General features: G+C 47.8%; 2 protein-coding genes across 5 annotated transcripts in view; both read left to right on the forward strand.

Moving 5' to 3' along the window:
* Positions 1 to 21,188, forward strand: part of Kdm3 (Lysine demethylase 3) — a 273,649-nt gene that overhangs the window by 199,000 nt on the left and 53,461 nt on the right. The gene's annotated exons all lie outside the window — the stretch shown is intronic.
* Positions 9,033 to 11,694, forward strand: LOC143174691 (uncharacterized). The gene is made up of 2 exons (XM_076368968.1): positions 9,033 to 10,971; positions 11,059 to 11,694. Exons 1-2 carry the CDS (start codon positions 10,544 to 10,546, stop codon positions 11,063 to 11,065), a joined length of 435 nt encoding a protein of 144 aa, XP_076225083.1. The 5' UTR covers positions 9,033 to 10,543; the 3' UTR covers positions 11,066 to 11,694.

Here is a 21,188-nt window from a genome sequence, read left to right on the forward strand (position 1 = left end):
GCTGCGAGACAAGGTAGACGATTCTAGGTGAATTCGCTGCGACGAGGTCGAAAGACGAGCTGCGAAGGCGGAAAGGGAAGACCGTGGGTGGTGCTCTTTCCTTTCTCTCTGATCCTCTCTCTCCATCTATGCGTGGAGCTGGTTCTTCGAACTCTCGACTCTCTCGCCTCGAAAACGGCTTGTATTGGTGAGGTCATGGCATGGTCCCGGAGGCAAGCAGCACAATATACCCGAGCGTGTCGAATTCTCCCACAAGTTTCATGGAACTCGAGGCTAGAGGCGGATCCTTCGTCAAGGTCGTGATTCGGTGAATTCGCGTGGAATGCCGGCGAAGGCTGCCGGAATCTCCAAGAAGGCTCGCGCCGGAGCGGAGAACCCGCGGGAGGAAATTAGAAGCGCGCTAACGAGCCCGGTAACTTTCTGTTGCGGGCTAACGAGCCCACGAGAAAATTCGATTCCGCCGAATTCCGAAGTTGACTGCCGCGGGTGCTCGTTACCCTCGCGAGCACGCGCCGATTAAACTTTGCAAGGATGCCCTGTTTCCTGTGTTCCGCGAAAGCTTCCTCTATAACAATTGCCGTTCGAATTTGACAAACTTCACTGAAATATTCAAGGCTATCGTTCTTCGGTTGAGTATAGCAATTTAAACAGCAATTCGAGCGATAGGAAATTGGACTAACTTTTATTCTCTTTAGAAGTTCTACCGTACTTTTACTTCATACTCCATCGATTAGAAACTTTCTGCTATTCCCGACGAGTTCTATAATCCCCTGAAGCCTGTCTGTATCACCCTTTACAAGATCCTCTATTCAGAATCACATTTTCAAACACGCTGGCCACGTTTGTCCCTTCATTCGAAGAACTCCATGTTATCCACCAATGAAACTCTATAGACCTTCAAGACTCCACTAAACTCCAAGATGAACTCGTGTCTATGACTTCCAGCGCCAGAAGCGCTATTCTATGAACCGAGTATTCCAACTGGTTGTTTAACGACCAGTTCTTTTCCACGAGAGGCGCGGCCGATCGAAGTTCGGCCAAGCGGTGTGTTCTGCGAGAGCGTTCGGCCCGCCGGCAAGAACAAGTTTCACCGGCGACGAAAGTCGATTACACGGCAGCAAACTTAAAAACTTGTTCCGCGTGCGCGGGCCTCGGTGCTCGTCTCCCGTTCGCGGCCGTTTCTTCGCTGGGCGAACTTATGATTGGAGACGATGCTAGCCCATCAAAGTTGCCGAGTCGACGTAACCCCGGGGGCTCATGCATAAGGGAACGCACGCGCGCGCTCGCACTTGCTCTAGCTCGCCCCGGTATCGCTCGACAGGCCAGACGTTTGTCAACCCCACAATTACTGGGCCGAAGGTTGTGCAAGTGAAGCTAATCCAGCGGCGTCGGCTCTACGCGTCCGCGTACCGAGACATCCATGGTTTTTCTCTGGCCAGCGCGACCGCCATTCCCATTCGAACACGTCACTGGCTCTTAACCTCGGCTCTATAAACCCTCTTTTACGGTCGTAGCCGTGCATCGGCTGAAAATTACGGAACAAACTTTTCACCGACCTCACGGCTTGCACATGAACATGCACAGGGGCATGAATATACACGTGTGCTCTTTTGTCTGCAACTTACCCGGTTTAATCGATCCGTGTAACTCACGGCCTGGCTCGGCCCGGCCCGATTACATAAATCGCGTTACGAAACGTTGACGCTAGGTACGCGCGTTATGCGGCTTACGCGACGAATGTCGGATGGCAGTTTCGAGGAATCTGGGGGTGGATTTGGTGGGACAGGTTTCGAAGTGTAGTGGGTCGGGATGGTTTTGAAGTTACAGACAAACGGTGTACTTATGGAATTCAATTTTTCTATTGCTTCGAGGTATTATTTTTTGAAAATGTTAATCGTTTAGCTTTCAAGAGTAATGTGTCTAACGATAAGGAACTCGTGTAGTAGAAACGAATAAACCAGTCCAATAATTTATTGATGTATATAAATTCGTGTCCGACTGTTCCGTTATATTTGTAGACAGGTTGTGAGTCGTTTTTTATACCTTGAACTTCGTAAGTAGAACATACATCATTCTATGTAATGAAGCAACTTCTATACACAAATTTAAAAATTGGAACATTGGCATATCAGTAGCGTACTTTTTCAAATGATACTCTTTCAGTCAAAAGATAGTTATATTCTTCGCAACTTGTTAATGCAAAATTATTGAAAATAATTCTACTGCACTAATACAATTTTGACATTACCGAACAACCGCAAAGAAGAATGATAAAACCAAGGGATTTTCAAAGTTTCGTCTAACCAGGCGAGAGTACCGCCGCGCGGATGAGAACTGGGAAGCCTATCGTCACGTTGAAATCCATCCGAATGCAGAGCAGCTATAAAATGGCCAGAAGCTTTGCGCAAGTAGAGAGAAGCTTGCGGGGGTGAAGACGAGCAAAACCTTGGGAGCCGCGATGGAAAGTGCATTAAACGAGGGGAAAAGGTGCAGAAACGGGGTGAAATACCTGGGGCTGTGAGTGGCTGCGTTCCATGGACACTCGCAGAAGCTCCGGCAACCAGATAAAATCGATAGTCCACCGGTTCAGGACGCGTACAAAGGGCTTTTGTGCTCGGCGCGCACGTGAACGCCGCTGCCTCGGCCATTGCGTGAGACCTGTGTGCGTGTACGTCTGCACCCCGGCCACGTGTATACGTGCGCGTGTCTCCCTGTCTCCCGATCGTGTCCATGTGTGCAAGGCTCAACCTCGATCAAGGCCATTTATCGTTTATTGCGACGGAACCGAGCCGTGTTTCCAATTTACTTATTCCCTCCGCTTTTATCGGTGACGCGCCGCGTTTCTGTGCCACGCAGCTGTTTCGCGCGATTCCGCCCGCTACGGTAAACAGATCGTCCCCACCTACCGCCCCCGCGGCCCGATTAATCGCGACTTTCTGCCTCACAGGACCATTTAATTTCTAACGCTACGAATGTTTGTTCTCCGCTTTTTTTTTTTTTTTTGATCCAACGAAATGAGAGATTCTAATTGGCGAGGCTTTAAACGATTCCCTGCGGTGTGTACTTATAACGTTTGGAGTTCTTTTAGTCTGATCAGTTTTGTGTCGTTCATTCGCACTCGACATTTCCTATTCTATTTTCCAACTCGTACGAAGTTAAACTAGTTGCGAAGAATTAACTGGCAGTAATTTGTTGAAATATATCTCTTTCGATAGTGTTGTAACAAGGTCTTCAGTTAAGGTGAAAACTAACTGTGCAGGTTATAGACGAATATGCTAAACTATAGGTTTAGCTATTGTAATATTCTGTTGAACTCGTGATGCAGATTTCAAACTTGATTCGATAAATGTGAATTTTATATTTTCCTCGTTGCGTCGGAGTTAAATGCCATCGTTGTACTAGTTGAACTGTAGTTTATCTGATTGAATCTCTAATAGAGTTTTCACTCTACCAGATTATCTGGAGATATATAGGTTAATGGCGTCGATTCTTTATGGGCGGCTATGACACTCCAAGACGCAAACTGCCAAGGATTGGCACGATTCCCTTCACTTTTCATCAAAGCTCCAAAATTTCATTGCTACCGTGACCGGACGACTGACGTCAGACTTTTAAACGACTCCGTCGATTTCGCGAGGTCATGCGAGTTCATCGAAGCAATTATTTCGCGTGTCGTGCATTGCCTCTGAAAAAGCACGATGACTCCAGCCGATAGGTTTCTTATCAAACGAAGCGAGCGACCGAGCGAGAAATATGCGAGCCAGCTTATCGATCCACGGGCTGCGGGGAATTCTAACCGGGACTCTCGCGGCACGCGTGTACACGCTGGCTGGCATAGCTGAAGCGGCAAGGTCACCGGTGACATCGACAGAAAAATGACGGTGTTGCACATTCCCGACGATAAGCCAATCGTACGTGTCCCGAACCGTGAATAAGGATAACCACGAAGCCGGCGGGCCTGGCTAGATGTTGACGTTCTTTCGGTTGAATATTATCTGCTAATTTTGAAACCAACTATGTAACAAAGAGGTAAGACCATTGAAGTAACCGAACAACTTCTCAACGCACGCAGTGTGTTTTTAATTGATCAAGCTGATGAAAGTCTCAGACGAGATCAAACGTAATCGTTATTTTTCTCGTTTTACTTAGTTATACTGCTTGAGAATGCAGTTCAGGTCAGGCCTACGTTATCTTCAAATCGCTTGCAATACTCTAGCTGTGCCCTTGTATTGCAGCTAAATTTATGAACAAATACATAGATCTCTCTGAATGAACAACGTTTGCAATTTAATGCAATAATTGCTGAACAATACTCGCAAATTACTACTCGATTGTCAACCCACTACAATACCAACGTACCAAAGCAATAAACAAAGAACTGGACAGCCGATAACCAACGTTGCATTCAACCATGAGAATTCGTATTGCAGAGATTCGCGGTCTATACGAATCGAGACGAAACGCGATCGATGCGGCGCAATCCTGCGGGCGTTCTGTCCTTGAACGCGGAGAACGAGCGAGTGAGTGAGCGAGTAAGCAAGCAAGCAAGCGTGCGGGAGGTGGACAACACGCGTACACCGGAGGGACGCGGGCAGGCGGGCGTGAAGGATGCAGCCGCGTGTGCGTGTGCACATGCAAAACGGGCAGGCCAGCTGCCGGGAATGCGGGAGACGACAGAAACACAGCTCGGAACGGGCATTAATGTCCCTGCGCACGGCCGCGTTACATAAACCAAACGAGCCCGAGTTCCTCTCGGATCCGCTCCATGGGCAGACCGCGATGGACACCGGTGCACGCCGCGTCGCCAGTTTCCACGCGGCGCGCCATTATTCACCGACAGCCTGGATACATCTTGTTTGTTCCTCGGATTAAATAGATCTGCCGGAATAACAGGCCGTACGTCTTTCTCCGCTCGCGATTAATTCCCGTGTGGGGACCAGCTTCCATCGGCGCGTTTCTAGTTACGCGCGCCGGTAATTTCCGCTTGTTTATCGCTGTGCGGATCGAGGTCTAGCACACTGATACGGAGAGCAGAATGATTTTGTATGCGAAAATTGTTTTGAATACTGTAATGGACCTCGTTAACCGTTTAATCGTATGAATTGGAGAAGCGATTTAGAAAGTGGAATTTTCAGTTTAATTCTAGGTGGTTTGGCAATTCGATTAATTGGTACTGCACCGGAGAATTGTTTTTATTTTAGAAACTATGAGCAGGGAAAGTTGCCCACTTTGCTATGTGTAAATTTGGAGCCTGGACGATGTAATTAGACTCCTGACATCCATACACATTCAGCGAATGCAGCGAATCGTCCACTTAAAAGTTTCAATATAGATTCGATACTCAGTCTTCAAATTCGATACTCGTCCTTCATCTTTTCTACTGAACAAATTTTCTTCCATATTTCCGCTGTCTCTTCAGATTCAGAATAATCCTATCTCTTAACCCGCTCTAGAACATCTTACATCTCAATCCTATGTCACTGGAGCAGAATCTCCCGGAGATCGGGGATTCCGCGGATCGGTCCTCGGCGATCGGCTCTCCCGTCGGAGAGCGGGAACACGAGGGTCTTAGCTCGGCATTTGAAATTCATCGAGATCCATTTATTCATAGCGCGATACCGGCTCTCTCGAATGGAAGAAACATGAGGCAGCCCGGAGCGCGTGCATCCAGCGCGCGTATGGAGGTCAAACGATTTCAAATAGGCGGGAACGCTCCTCGGAGTTCCCGGAGACACCACTGGGGCCCGATCGACCTTTTTTTCTTTCCCTTTCTATTTTTCTCTTCATTGTCTTAACATTCGCATTACGCAATCCGTGATTCGCGAGTAATTGGCATGCTGTGAATCATGGTAACATGTTTCAAAAAGTGTCAGAGGATTCTTTTTCTCCTAAGACTGATCACCGTTGCTTTCTATTTTAATTCAATTTTCATGAAACATGGTATTCTATAATTGAATTGGGCTCTAAATACGTGTTTACCAAGGAAAATACTCCTTGTGTTTTCCTTTAAGGTGAAAGTTACTTATCCATGGAACATGTGTCACTTGGATTGTCCAGAAGTAATTAAAAATAGTTTCCGTCGTTACAATTTAACAGTTGATAAAGCAATTGCCGCAGTATCTGTATAATTTATTAAGTGCAAGGGTAGTAACACAATAGTATTATTATCCGAAGGTCATAATGATAGGAATACTCGTTAAATGTTTAAAATGGAAGTATGATTTACACTGTTTGACGTCAGCGCCCTCCGTGTGACTGATACCATTCTAATTCTTGGCACTCCAATTGTCTCGATCAAGCTTGGAACGGGAATCGCGAACGTTCTCCCCCGCAACGACCTGGAATTCACATTCGAGCGGCGGATGGAAGGCGAACCGCCTGTATATCGATTCCCGCAAAACGCCGCCGCTCTCCGGCCGCCACCGGCAGAATGCTAAGCCGCGCTGGAATGACTAATGGGCACAAAACATTAGTCATCCGGCAATAACGAGTGCACGCCGGTGTGTCGATCGTGTGGACCTCGCGCTCGCGCGCGCACGGGCGAGCTTACTCTCCGGGGTCATCGACTACACGCCGTCGTGTCCACAATTAGGTTTTACGACTTGTTTTCGAGCGATAAGCCGACAATCGGTTATTACCACCTGGAGCGACGAAAGCATTCCTCGCGATGACTCCACATTTCTCAATAATGCTATTGAAGAGGAACGGTCTCGCGAAAATTACCATGATGTTTTGAGGTTTTAAAGGCTTGAATAATTAAACAGAACATTGATTTTGACATGGATTCTTGTAGAATTATCCCTTTAACCTTGTCCCGTTACATAGGTCCACATCTTTAGTGTCACTAAATCCATACATCTAGCTATAAAAGTTTATTTCCACTTCGGAACAAGCAATTGTGTCACGACCGCACTGACGTGGCAATAATAAAAATTTTCACCAGACCCTCAGCAACTTCGCCGTTTTCCCATATCCCCGAGCAGCATGCAGTCCACAAACGTGAGATCGCAAAAACCAAGAATGCCACTTACATTTCATTTTTATCCTACGGTAACTATTAGCGGAAGAATTTCTCTTTAATCCGTCAGGATGAATAGATACGGCGGCCCAGTTATTAAAGTATCGGTCGCAACGAGGTACCGCGAACTGGCGGGCGAAGAAAAGTGGAGGGGAAAGAAGGAAAAGGACGGTGTTCGGTCGAGCTGGTTCGGGTTTACGGTTTAGCGAAGCGGAGAAAACGGGAGGATTCGATGGCGAAAAGTGTCACGGTTTACTTTCCTTCGCGGCCCTCCCGGTCGGTATATGAAAGTCCGCCGCGAGATCGAGTCGCACGATTGCCTGCCATGTGTAACTCCCACGTTTCCCGGTCGCGATAAAATCGGTCCGCGGCGAAACGGTCTCTCTTGACTCGATACTCTGCTCGCGCGGATACCTGTTCGAACCGCCGTCTGTGGAAAATAATTTTGCTTTACGTAACGCGTTCGCATGCCAATGAACACAGACGGAAGCAGCGGATAGGCAGAAGACGGGAGACGAAGACGGGAGACGAGAGGGAAGACGAAGACGGGAGACGAAGAAAAAGAAGGAGACGAAGACGAGGACGGCCGCGCGCGACGACCACGTAAACGAGAAATGCGTGAGCGAGCTACGTGACCGACTGCGTGGATCGAGCGCGTCCATCTTGGTGCCGAGAGCAAGGACAACCGCAAAGCGTACCATAAAACGCAACCATGCGGGCAGAATCGAAAAGCACGGGGCCGAGCGAACAACCGACAGGGAATTATTCTCGCGTCGGAAGCGCTGCCAGAGCTGGATGTATAAATACGCGCGGTCGGTGATCCTGGCACAGGACTTCGTGCGATAGTAATGCGCGTCGTAAAGCCGTTTCTCCTTCGACCGTGAGTATATTCCTCACGTATTTTTGGGATGAAAGAGACTTCCTCGAATCTTTTTGAACTGTATCCGCAGTAAAATCTCTGGGAAAGATGTAGCTACAGAGAAGTTTATCAGTCATTTGATGTGTTCAATGTCTTTTACTTTGTCCGACCCAATTTTACTGACTGTTCCTGTTATATAGATTGGTATTTAATACTGCGAATATGCCTAAACATCTAAAGTCCGGTTACAGTTTCAGTTATTACTAAAGTTTCCTAAAGCACCGCGTTCCCCAAAATGAATAGAAAAAGGTCAAACATCCGAAATTCAACTAGGGAGGTCCAAACCAGCTCTATCAATATTCCATCCACGAACTCTGGAACTAGACCCCGGGAGCTCGGAAATGCTGATTTTTTTCTCCGTCGGGGTACCGTTCAAAGTCTGGCGCAATTACGCGAGCAGAGGACGAAAACGTCACACAATTTCGTGCGTGGAAAGGTGTTTCGCGGTTCATTAACGACGATGAACGTTCCTGTCTCTGAAAGCGGGAGGGTAGCTAGATCGGCGGTGGTTCAGTCTCTCGGCAGAGTCGCGCGTTTTCGCCGCTGGCAAAAACCATAGGTAGTTGGGGCGGAGAGGTCCGAGGCTGGCTCGCGCGAGCACGTGTACGTGAATGCACGCGGAATATATTTTTTCGCCGGCGATCGTAGTGTGGTCGTGGTCGAGTTGGCCGCGGTCTCGAGTTTGCTTCGCCTTCTATCGGTCGGTCTGTCGGTCGCTCGCTCGCTCGCTCGCGCGTACGCGCCTCCGACACACGAAGAAAGAGAAACGTTTTCCCGTGGAAGTGAGCGAGGAGGCTAGACGGTAACGAGAACGCGAGAAGGACGAAGCGTCGAACGATCAGTGAGGCGGGAGGCGGGGATTGGCGGGACATGGAGGGGCATGGAGGGGCAGCGACGTTAGGTGGAACTGTGGGTGTCGACGGGAAGGGAGCAGACCGACGTAGTGGTGGTCTACTCGAGTGGGGGGCTCTCCTCGGGCCGATGGCGGGATTTGGGGGGGGGGGGGGGGGGCAGCACTGGCTGTGGAGAGGGTTCAGGGGAGAACACGTCGGGGAAGTTTGCTCGTGGGCGTGGTGGGGGGCGAACTTTCCTCGTTGCCGCAGTAGAGTAGCGGCCTTCGACGCGATCTGATCTCGATCCGCGTCGTGTTCTCTCCTTTGCGTGTGTAAATCTGTGCGCGCGTGTGTGTGTGTGAGAACGTGTTACGGGCCATAGTTTCACCTCCCCCATTGGATGTACGCGTCTAGTCCCCCGAAAAATTGTCTCTTCTTCCGGGTCACGCCTGTCGGATAATACACACACCCTGCCGAGAGAGAGGATACTTTTTTACTCGTCCCTCCTCCCACCACACGCCCGCCCACCCTGTCGCGAGAGGATATCGTTTATCGACGAGAGTGTGCGTGCCCGCGGAGGCGACCAGTGTGAATCAGTGTACCCTACACACGGGAGCGAGAGAGCCGCCCTCCCATCTTTGGGATTCGCGACAGCGGCGTTTTCACTTCAGCCGATAACGCCTGGGTTCGCTCGGTTGTTGGTGGATTTACGATGCGGTGCGCCGATACGTCGACGACGGTCGCTTTAAGGACTCACCGCTAGAGATCTCCTCGCCCCAGCTGTAGGCGGAGAAACGTAGTGGTGTATTGTTTCGCTGACTAGTGGTGCCTCGCGCGTTAACGTGAATACAGGGTGTTGTTGGATGATAAAGATTACCCCGAAGAATATCTTGTTCCATCTCCATGTTCTGAAACGGTTGGCTACGATGCAACGTTTTTAACGCTTCGAATCGCTCGAATCGTTTCGTCGGGACACGCGCTGCGTCTCTTGATAAAAGAGAAATAAAGAGCGAAGAGGGAAAAAGGGGGCAGATCCAACTGAAACGAAAACGCAGAAAAGTAAACGGATCCCGCGACCATTGTTCCGTCGGTCGATCAACGTCTCTCTGTCGGCGAGGCTGGGGTGTTCGTGGCCGTTCGGCAAGCTTCGTAGCCGATCGTGTTCCCCGTGGCTGGTTCGTTCGTACGGTTCTCTCTCGCGCGACGAGTGATCTCATCGTGCGCACGCAGTGCGCGCCAGGGTGCTGCCGGTCTCTACACAGCGAAAAAAGAAAGGAAAAGGGGGAAGATAAAAGAGAAAAGGGGATATAAAGTCCGTGGTGTTTTGTTTTTTCGGCAGTGATCGTATCGGTGGCGTTTTCTACGCTCAAGGATATACCTAGGAACGAACGCCGGTTACGAGAGTGCTTATTTATTACCTACAAGAATACATATATGTATATTTACATACATATGTATTAATTATATATTACGTATATATCGTGCGTGATTGTTGTTGAGTAGTGGTGGTTGGTATATTCGTTTTGGGTGGTGTTGGTGAGCGGCTTGGTGTCCGCCCATCGGACGTAGAAAATCCGCCAGTGTGACGCTTTCCCACGAGCGTGCCAATAGGGAATAAGATCAACGCAATCGGGGTGATATCTCGCGTTCTCTCGCGACGGTCCTAGGGCTGCGTCTTGGGAGGATGAGCCGCACCATAACTCAGCGTGCGGCTCCAGCGATGAAGAGAACGAGTGTGGTGATCGAGAACGCAGCGAGGACGACGGTAGAAGCATGCCACCGGTGCTAGGAGGCGCGGCAATGGCGGTCCTTCCGGTAAGCCCGCAGACGGCCACGCAGGGTAACCCGCACCACCATCATAATCATCACGTACACCAGGGACAAACGCAAGTACTACTAGCGGCTGCCGGCCCAGCGACCCAGGCCCAGCCGCAGCTGCTCTATCAGCCGTATAATTTGATGCCGGCGGGCAGCTCGCCCTCCCACCAAACGGCCACGGCCTTTCAGCATCATCCTCATCATCCTCATCATCAACAACAACAACAACAACAACAGCAACAACAACAGCAGCAGCAGCAGCAAGCGCAGCAACAAGTCCAGCCGCAGCATCATCATCATCATCATCAGCAAGTGCCACCCGGCCAGCAGGTTGGCAACTTCCTGCCCGGAGACGTTGCTAACGCCGCCAACACGCTCGCCCTGTAAGTGACCTCGACTACTGCGATAAGGGGGGTTGGGTCGAATCTCGACTCGAGTACGCAGGCGATTAGGCTGTATATCTGTGTTAGGGGATAAGTAGGGCGAACCTCTGCCGCAGAAGCTGAACGGATTAGGGAAAAAGAAGAAAATGGCCGCGAGGAACTTTTCTCTGTGAGGTGCTTGTCATCTTGGGTTACACGTCCAGTCAATGGGACTTTACCTGACCTTTGCCAGAATAGCGGCAACCGTGTGACGTGGCTGTTGTGTAGCATTTCGGCGTAATATCCCCGGCGCTGACGAGGAAAGTTTTACGCCTTCTGATTTGACCTTGATTCGCTGAGTTGCCGGGGCTTGAGCCACGATCGACTTTTTTTGTGAAGTTCGATCGTCGTGGTTGGGGACCTCGGAGGAATTGATGATAGGGACGCAGGTCTGTGAGAGGATGGCTAGAGAATATTAATTACAGTCTGGTACACAAGTGTCTCGTCTGGCGAGATGAAGTGACTGCTGCGAATGAAATTTTAATGGCGTCACTCGCTTCGCAATATTTCACAGCTGAATGGAGATAATACTATCGCGATCAGGAAACACGTTCACGACAAATTTCTAGTCGACCCAAAACTGGTTCTACATGTACAGAGCGCCTCCTGAATAGAACACTACTCTAAACAAAACAATATTTTCCACGGAACCAGTGTAAACAACGATTTTAAATATTCTTCCAGATTTCGTTTATGTGTCTAACCTATACTCGCCAATTCTACTCACAATTCTCCGAACATTTAAAATTTTCTTTCAAAACTTAACACGAAAAAACTTTCTTTTCTATTTTTAATTTATTTTCTTGCAAAAAATCACTTTTATTTCTCAAGAATACTCTTCGCTAGAAGTGCATGGTACACAGTGTTCAAGCAACTGTAATAACGACGGAGGAGTCTAGAAAGCGCGTGAAAATCCCGGACGAACCGCGGCTAGGGTGTGATGACCGATGCAGGTGCGCCAGGCGTTCGTTCAGGTTGACTGAATCCTCCGCCGATAGGCCGTGGAAACTCGCCGAGGCCTCTCGAGGAACGAGCGACCCGAAGCTCGCCGAGCGGAGTCGAAACAGGGAATTTCTGTTTCTTCCTACGAGCGTATCGGCTCTCGGGAGAGAGAGAGGTAATGGGAAGCTTTGTATTCGGACGAAGTTTCGCGTGAATTACGGCCCGCTTCTATTTCGCTCGGCAGTTTTATGCAGGCCCCGAGCGCGCGGCAGCGCGTCAGTGGTACGCCACGCTGAATATAAATCGTTCCGTCGCTCTTTATGGGAGCACCGTTATATCTTTCGGATCCGCGTGCCCGGCGAGTCTCCTTCGAGCGCGGTTTCGTCGGGAAAAGTGACACGGAAACTTTTCAACCGAAACGGTTTAGAGAGCCGACGTTGAAACTTGAACGCCGCGCAGCGGCTACGAGGTACAACGATCCGACAACCGGGGGCACGTAATGATAATAAACGTCTTTATTCTATCAATGAAATAGTTATACGCGTATAAGGCGAGCGTGTATAGACTTAGGCCACTGTCTGGCGTGACCTAAATAGTTGGAAGGGAACATAGTAATGACGTAAGGGGTGTAGAGCATACTGGATTGATATTTCAGTATATAATGAATTTAATTGACAATTGAGGAAGGTATAGGAACTATCGATGCGTTAGTTTTACGAACTTTTACTTCGACGATTTCCAAGTCTATGGAAAATTATATTGTTGCAGTATTTAATAGAGGAATTCGAACTCCGTACAACTTCTCCAACCGAAAACCCTTGGAGATATGTCGTCTCAAGTGTTCAAATTTTGAAACACTTTTCGCAACGCGAAATGTAACATTTACATACGACCGAGAGCCATTTCATCGCCAGAACGGTACAATATGTTCGCTTGAAGCATTTTCTAAACAAACACTCGGCTCGTTTCGAAATGTTTATGACATGCTCCAAACTTTTGAACGGCGTCGTACGTTTCGCAACGCGGCACGCAGCCACGTACGAGGGGTTAAACGAGTTTCATCGTCGCGATCGCGTTCCCCCTATCGCCTTTCTCTCAATTCTGCAAACCCGATACCCGGCGATGATCGAACAATGGCTCATCGGCGCTGCCCACGCCGTCGCATTCTGGCCGACCCGCTCGGCTCTTAACTTCTCAGAAGTATGCGGACCGGGACGAAGCCAGACGCGCGTTTGGACGGATCGGAACGTAATTGGCGCGTTCCTGGAATCGTCGTTCCTAATCGCGGGCCGGAACGAAGCCTCCGGAGGCCGGTCACGTTCAGCGGAAACCGAGATTCGTGGCTTTACGGTCCTCGTAAATGGGGTAAAATTAGAGTCGGTGCTTGTATCAGGAATATGGGAGGCGGATGCAAACGCGAGTCGGCTTCTCGCGGACGATCGAACGACCGAAATAACCGGCGACTCCGCCGCGCATAAATTCGAAAGTGCCGCAGGAAAACGGTGCCTTTGTTCGTGCACGGCGCCGGTTTAAACTTTCCCCGCGGACCCCGGAGAGCAGCATTCTGAAAAGCGTTCCTCTTCAGTCAAGGTCGACGTTTCCGTTTTACCACGAACCTTGGTTTTGTCTTTGTAAGTCGAAGGGAAAGAATTAAGAGATTGATAGCGCTGATGGCCCAAGAGGATTTGTTCTCTTCTATGAGATAATTGGTAGAGAATGGAAATTAATATTTTCTTTCGCAATCGAAATTATTTTATTCTTGAGGATTTATTGTAATGCACTTCCACTTTCACTGAAACTCCTCTTTTCAATCTATTTATTATGTACGTTAGTCTCAAACGATATTGCAAAAGATCGAGCGGATAATTTTGCTTTGTCAAAGATTCCTATCACGATTTGTGTACGAATTCGCTAAGCCCGCAATAATTTAAGAATTCCGAAGATGTTACACATTCCGAGCAACTTAAAAATTATTAATCGTTTCAACGCATTCTTCCACGTCCCGATGAAACCATATCAGGAGAGTCATTTAAAATGTAAATGCTACGGTACGGGAGAAAGAAACATAACGGAAACCGGAGAGATAGAAATTCCGGAAAATGGTGTTCGTCGTTAAATATTCACTTTTGCCGTCGATCACGATCGGCCAGCTGTTCCGGTTCCACGCGTCGTCCCCCTCCCCTTCACGGCTGACGGGAATAACGGTTCGCCGGGGCCGAAACACTTGTCGTCGATTGAATCTTGGATTCCCAAGCGAAATAATTCGCAAACGGAACGGCAGTCACGACGATCGCGTTTCGATCGGAGTGGCAGGGGCCTGACGTGCTCGCAAACTGGTTTCACTCGCAATGTCGACGATGTTGCGTAATGTCCGGCACAACGCGAGCCTGATTTGTAATCCGTGCTATGCGACGCGCGTCATTGCGTGTAATTAATTGGAATCCGTTTCGTCGCGTCTCGCCGTGATGCACGATCCCGATCGCGATTTAACGACCGCTCAAAAGGAAACCGGCGGGGCCTTCCTTGCTCTAAACCTTGCTCTGATCCTCGAAGGATGAAGAATCAGTTATCTTCTTCGGGATAACTTGGCGCGTTTCTATAGGGACCTTGTGGTGTCGACATAAAATCGTCAGTTGATAGGAGAGATTTATTATTTTAAAAGGAAAATGTACTGTTTTGTCTCTCGAGACTAGAGGTGAACTCATGTTTCCCAGATAATGAATGGTAACATTTCCGCGGCTACTGTGGTATTAAATGTTTCATCTTAAGTTATTAGATCGGAGGATTTCACTTCAATGAGCGAGAAAGTTTTGCGCTCTTCCTTTTTTCTTTCTTTTTTTTTCCACACCTTCGAACTTCTGCAAAGTGGGAAACCTGGTATTCATTTATCGAGTTAAATATCCCCCATTTCTTATGGTATTTAATACCTCCGTAAAGAAAGATCAAGTCGCGTCAGCCTCGACAAGCCCTTCCCGACATCGATCGAGCTTTATTCACGAGCAGAATAGATAACCAGCGCGCCCACGTAGCTCGGTCCAGCATTCAGCCTCCTGAAAGGTACATTTCCATGAATTTACGGGTCGTATTTATCTGAGCGTGGCATAATAGAAAACCCGATCGGTCGTACGATCGCCGGAAAGTTTCCGATCGAGCAAGCCGCGACAACGTCGACTGCCAATGGGTCTCTCTCCCCCCTCTCTCTCCCTCTCTCTCGATCCTCCCCCCACTCTCGATCCTCTACCGTAAAGAATCCCGTGGACGGTAATCGATCGGAACGGGGCTCTTTCGATCGACCCAACCCTCAACCGGAACACCGGAGAGAAAACGTTTGACGGTCGAGTAGACGAGTGAAAACCGGGACTGGTTCAGCCGGGCACGTTTAATTAACCGTCCGCCTTTCGTTTTCGAGCCGTCGAGTTATTAAGTCGACGGGGCCCGCGTCGGATCGCCGGTCCGTTCTTTTTCGACGTCGCGAAACACCAACTCACCCGGAACATTCGAAAATAGCGAAATTAACGGTTGCTGTCTGCTTCATTAGCCGAATGACGATCAAAGATTGAACTTTATTCTTTAGCAGCTATTCTAGCTATGAACTACTATTCTCTTCAGAGTTTGCCATGAATTATTGTTTTTAGTGGATATTATTCTCACTGTACCCTATTCTTAGCGGTTATTGTTCATGTCTTAATAAAAGACGAATGATAAAAAGAAATTTTTTGTTCACCGCAAGATTCCTCGAAAGATTATTTATTAACCCTTTCAGTGTCAGCGGGCCGATCTATCGGCCCGCGGTACTTGTGCAAAAACTGCCACGGGCCGATGCGTTGTGGCGGGCTTATGTGCTGAGGGACTTTTTCTCAGCCTCGTTTGAAGGGGCGTCACTATACATATTTTATAACTGAAAATTTTGCTGCACAAGTTTTAGAAGAATAAATAGTAAAATTTTCCTCCGGGAAATCGGAATTTTGTTCCTTATAAAGCTATTCATATAAGCGTGCATATCAAATCGGCCCGTGGCATTCTTCGCATGTACTCCGTAAAATGCCTAGCACTAAAAGGGTTAATAACAAGAAACCACTGCTCCGTTTCGATTTGAAAGAAACCCATAACATCCATATTTATTAAATTCAATTCGAAATCCTCTCCACATGTTTTCGGTATTATAGAGCAAGGGGGCTAATTGTAAATCATCTTTTTATTTTTCACATATTTCCCGCTATTCTTTCAGTTTGTGCTTCTAACGGGTCCGCTCTGAATAACGAATCATTAATCCTGGTAAAAATGATGGGACCTAAAATTAAAAAGCTCACCGAGGAGAGACGTTCCCTGGTTTTTTGTGCGACGATACGACGGTATTCCGTTACAGAGTTGGCGACGGCTAATTGGAAACTCCGGTTCGCGTGTACCTGCGAGATGTATTCGATAGGCGACCGGTTGGCAGCGAGATCTTCAAAGGATGGCAGTGTTCGCTAATGATGAGCTTGATACCAGTGTTTCTCATCAGTTTTGAACAATTCTGTGCTCGCGTACTTGTTTGGAATGTTCGATAGCTGTCAAACATTTGTGTACTTGGTGTTATAACTTGACACGAGCAACTTCGAAACGAGTATTAAGCGATATCGGTATTACATCAGGCAAAATATGAATGTATTAGTTACTATTATCGATGCCAATTCCATTCAAAACTTACAGTTCGAGACTGTTGAATGTATAATATTGGAGTATCGATACCTTTGTTGCCTATGCATTCGTACGTATTTTTGATACTGTGATATTTAGCTAAGTATAAATATGACTCGAGCAGTATCATTTTCCATTGCTAGCGTTCACCTACTGGGCTGCTCGTTAAAAGATCGTTGGCTCCGTAATGTGGGATAGTGGAAGCGTACGGTACATGCGGATTTAAATGGATGAATTATTTCGCAGAAGACGACCTTGGAAGCCCCGGGAAAGTGCAAACCCGACTGCAGCGCCATCGCTGCATCGTGTCGAACCGGATTTATGGGAACGACGGCAATTAGAAAGTTTTTGATCAAATATTCGTTCAGAAGGAGGAAACTACCAATTCCACGGGGCAAATTGAATCGGTCGTTCCCCGATAAATGTCGGGGCTCGTAGAGTTTCTTGAGACTCACGGATTATGCATATAAGGAAAATTTGCATCCACCCAGAATATAAGGGTACTTACATTCGAATTCAATCCTCGTGCGGGCTTGTCGCAAAAAAATTCCAATTAACTCGGAATATTCACGAGGAATCCTGGCATTTCTTTTTTTCATAGAAAGAAGTTTCACGCATAGAACTTCTACAGGATGTCCCATTTTAAGCAATGAATACTTCCATCTCCGAAACTATTATTTCATAGAATGTTTCATACGAAATTTCATGCTTAAAATTATTCATTGAAAATGGTACACAGTGTATATGATACTAGAAAACAATCGTAATTGGTTAGATCGTGGAAGCTTTTAAAGCTTGAAAACAGGGGTTCTCAGCGGTTAAAATGAACAGAAATCGTTCGGTTTTTCATCTCTATAGGAAATCTGTTTTTGAGGCTTTCAATTTTCGCAAGAACATTTCGTCCCTTCGGGGTAGGGGACGACCAGAAAATCTGTTGGCGCTATAATGTGCTCTGGGAAAACGTAACAATGCGGTTAATCGGGCGCCTTGCTCCTCGGCATGGTCGGAAGGGCGCGGGAGGAGCCCGGTACAACGCAGGACAGAGCGGGCTCGTGTGGAGGGGAGAAAAATTTCGAGACGCCAGGCATTGCTCCTTTTGTGAGAGCCCGGGGCTCCGCTCTGACTGGCTGGCTGGCTGGCTGGCCTCAGGTAGAAGAGAGAAATCACGAAAGTCTGCTGCCGCGTTCTATGGAAATACACAAAGGCGCGACTGGTCCTTTTGTTATCCCGAGGGTTTCTACCTGCCCTTCTCGACCACGGCTCGCGCGGAACAATGTAACGCTCCGCGGAAAGAAAGGAGGTCCGTGAAGAGGGAACGGATCAGAGAGATGTTCCCCGCGACGCACACACGTATACGCTTCGAGGTCATCCGAGGTCGAGCATAAAAACCCACCGAAACGTCTGATACACGATTGTGCGCCGCGTGCTTTATGTATCGAATAGAATTCAGGAGGCTGGCTCTTCGATACGTTTTACTCTCGCGGCCGGGCTTTCGGGTTTCAACTGCTTTTCCTGAACGCATTGGTGAAATAATTGCGGTTGGTCCTTGAGTCTTATCGGTTGCTTAGAAGATTCCTTTTGTTCGACTTACTTATTTGGAAAAGTGGATAATACGGGGACTAATTGGCTCTGTTTTGGTTTCTGTGCTGCTCTATTTTTCGAGGACTGCTAAAAAAATATACCTTCCTTTTAGAATTTACAAAAAGTTCTATTCCTTTCGTAACGAAAGCTATATATTATTGTGTATATAAACTATGTTATTATTCGCTACGTGATCTGTAATAAAAACATACAATTTACCATCGATTATGAGATTTTTCGATTGCTTCAGTAGGTAATACACCACTGGCATCGCAGAAAGTGTTACAAGAGCAAACGGAGCGTTGGATCGCGAAGCGTCGATCTCTGTTTCGTTACGTCTCCGCTCGATCATTTCTTTCAGCTACGCATCCGCTGGATCGTTGCGGTCTTCAATTTTCTTTCTCGATTCTCGGCGAGGTTGTTCCGTCTCGCCCCGCGCAGCGCTGAATCACAACCGCAAATATCCTTCTCGGGTAACTAGTCGCGCGCTCCCCGAACGAGAGAGGATCCCGCGGTGTACCCGTGCGAACGAACGCTCGAGAGTCGTTTCAGAGCGTTGCTGAGAGGCCTCGACGAGTTCTTGTATACTTTTACAATCGCGCTCTACTCCGCTGAGGCCACGATCTAGGTCAACCGAGATGAGGTCGGTCGGTTCTCTCGTTTTATTGTCCCCGTCTTACGTCGTCCGGCGATTCTAATTTCGTAGCCTCGGTTAATGATCTCCCGACGGCCATTTTGAACCTGCTTACCAGATTGCTTGATTGCCTATCGTCTCGTTGGAAACACAGATCTGCGTTGGGTTGATAAGACACATTTAATCGCGTCTTCGCCTTATTTTTGTTCAAACTTTATTCTCTTTAATAAATCTCCCTTTCTGCGATTCATTATTGCGAAGAAACTATTCTAGAGTTTATGTTTCCAATTTAATGAATACATTTGTATCTCATGGTAGTCCCTTAGTTGTTATCTCGTGCGTATCTTATCAATGTTCCTTCTTTGCGAGTACAATATCTACCACACTTATTTGCTAATTATAAGGAGTGAAAAGAAAGGAAATACAATCTCGTTTGTATATGTGTCTGTACTCCGATGTACAGAACTTTTACCCAGGAGAACTTAAACATATCGAACATTTACCGTTAATCGTTACATTTTCCCGGGAGAACTTAAACATATCGAAAAGTTGCCTAATTGTTTCCATCCCGAGCGGAACTTCAAGGCTTCCGCACACACTCGAAGTTCCCCGATCCAATTAAATCCTATCTCACAGTAACGAAACTCGCAGCGCCGGCGTCAGCGGCGCGTTCTCTAATCGCTCGAAGTGAAAAGTCGATCGAGCCACCGTAGCGACGATTGCGTCACGATCAAGGGAAATCGGCCGTGCGCGCGGCGGCAGCAGCGTGTTCCAGCCGCGAGTGTTGTACTTACCACCGCCATCGATTCAGCGGCTAATTAACACAGTTCCAGCCATGCGAGCGTGATTCAGAGGCCTGATAAACTCCTTCGTTTCGTAATTTGAGCGTCGCAGAATCTCCCGGTAAATCCGCAACGGCGGCGACGGCGTTTGTTATCTCGACGCTTCCGTATCTCGGATTTCTCGCCGAGCGTTGTCAACCTTATGACTTGGGTCCGAAGGTCGCGGCACAACGCTCGTCTTTTCTCCGTGTACACAGCGCGTATATCTCGGCCATTCGACGCTATCGCCTCATATTTTGCGTTATTGTTCCTTATCCGGGACGAGCATCCGCAAAAATTGCCATCGTCCGTCGTAAATTCCTCGTTGCGTGATTTATTCGATGAGTGTTTATAAAAACACGCGTATTGTCTGTCATAAACGATAAGGAGTGCCCGTCGATGTTTCCGGTAAAATGCACGCATTATTTAGAACGCGATGAACCTTTCTCGCTTATTGTGTGGTCTACGAGGTTATCTCTTCGCGCGTCCGTCGAAAGGAGTTTCATTAAAATTGATTGATTTCTCTGAAGTTATAGCATTATCTTCACCCCTCGACGACTGGTGGCAGTTCGATTGCGAGTGACTCACTTGTCCTTCGGTATTGTTTAGAAGCATCTTCTGGTGTTTTGAATTATTTTGTTTCGGGAACAGACGCGATTGTATAATTATGACGTTCGTTTAAAATCAGCTATTGGTGCGATTCTACGTAGAGGCAAAGACTTTTGATTGGCAAAGTGATGTGCCAGTGGCTAAAATAAGTGCAGCAATTTCCAACAGACGCCGACGTCAATACGTCGAAGATGAGAGGAAATGATTTGAGATATTTAAGATATTTCTTCCATCAGATAAGAGAAAAATCAACAAGATGTACCTCGTATCCACAAAGAATATTTTTATTCATTAAAAATAACAAAATTAACATTCTTTGAAAATTCACTCGGGGAATAATAATGATAAAAGTTGACATTCCTTTTATTTAAAAATCGGCTCGCACTTTCCGGGCGACCGAATATCATGCCACACTGCGTTATCTTATCATCTTCGTAGCGCAGGTTGCGTTATCGGTGTCAGAGGCAGCGAGTCGGCCAGATATATCTGTCTGAATTGCTTGCGGAACGTTGTACATACGCTTTGGCCAACTCCTCCGCCTTCTTCCGACGCATCTGCGTGGCGATTACCGCAAGTATATTTCAGCTTTCTAATCTTGTCTCGCTTCTCCTTTTCCCGTTCCGTTCGCGACGATTCGCGGAATCTCGGACAGTTATATCAACGGCCGTCTAGGAACGCGTTATCAGTGTTTTTGCAGCGATCGGTCTAATTTTATCGAGCGATCTACACGCGAGGCTGGCGCAACGTATTCCCTCCTTTCTCCCTCCTCGCGGTCGTGCGATCGATAGCGGCGCTGCGCGCCTTGTTTTCATAGTTCATCGAGCTTATCGACCAACCCTCCTCCTCTCCTCGCCGAGGCGCATTTATCACAGACGGTGTTTGTCATCTCCGAGCGGCGTCGCCCATTTTTC

This window comes from Nomia melanderi, chromosome 1 (assembly GCF_051020985.1).
Source record: "Nomia melanderi isolate GNS246 chromosome 1, iyNomMela1, whole genome shotgun sequence".
Taxonomy (NCBI): Eukaryota; Metazoa; Arthropoda; class Insecta; order Hymenoptera; family Halictidae; genus Nomia; species Nomia melanderi.

Coding starts and splice junctions, on each gene's coding strand:
- LOC143174691 (XM_076368968.1), top strand. CDS start 10,544: ATGCCACCGGTGCTAGGAGGCGCGGCAATGGCGGTCCTTCCGGTAAGC.